The 377-nt window shown below is 48.8% G+C and overlaps 1 protein-coding gene across 1 annotated transcript in view; it reads left to right on the top strand.

The window, feature by feature from the left end:
* Positions 1-377, top strand: part of LOC119582373 (FMRFamide receptor-like) — a 34788-nt gene that overhangs the window by 30661 nt on the left and 3750 nt on the right. Inside the window, exon 3 of the mRNA XM_037930587.1 lies at positions 150-346. Within this exon, the coding sequence (XP_037786515.1) occupies positions 150-346 (197 nt within the window). The remainder of the gene's footprint in view (positions 1-149; positions 347-377) is intronic.

The following is a 377-nucleotide window of genomic DNA, read 5'->3' as shown; positions in this document are numbered from 1 at the left end:
AGCACTTGCACTCGCTCATTTTCTTTCCTTTACCCCTTCTTCCTCTCTTACCCTTAACCTCATCCACTCACCATCCCCTCCATTCCCCATCTTCATTTCAAGACATAGCAATTTTTGATTATCTCTCTTCCCCTTTATTTCCATCGCAGGTCATGCACACCATAGCCATCTGCCTGACGATCACGCTGGCGGTGTGGCGGTACATAGCTATCTGCAAACCACATCTCAACCTGTTCTTGTGTACGTTACCGAGGGCGAGACTAGCGGTCCTCGTGGCGTACGGTATATCACCCATCCTTTGCATTCCCAATTACCTGATGTACTCAATTCATCAGAGCAGCGACAGGTGAGTGCGAGAGAAAAATGGTTGGGCGTGT

This window comes from Penaeus monodon, chromosome 15, assembly GCF_015228065.2.
Source record: "Penaeus monodon isolate SGIC_2016 chromosome 15, NSTDA_Pmon_1, whole genome shotgun sequence".
NCBI classification, from domain to species: Eukaryota; Metazoa; Arthropoda; class Malacostraca; order Decapoda; family Penaeidae; genus Penaeus; species Penaeus monodon.
Note: the sequence above shows the minus strand (reverse complement) of the source record. Positions and strands in the feature narration are given on the sequence as shown.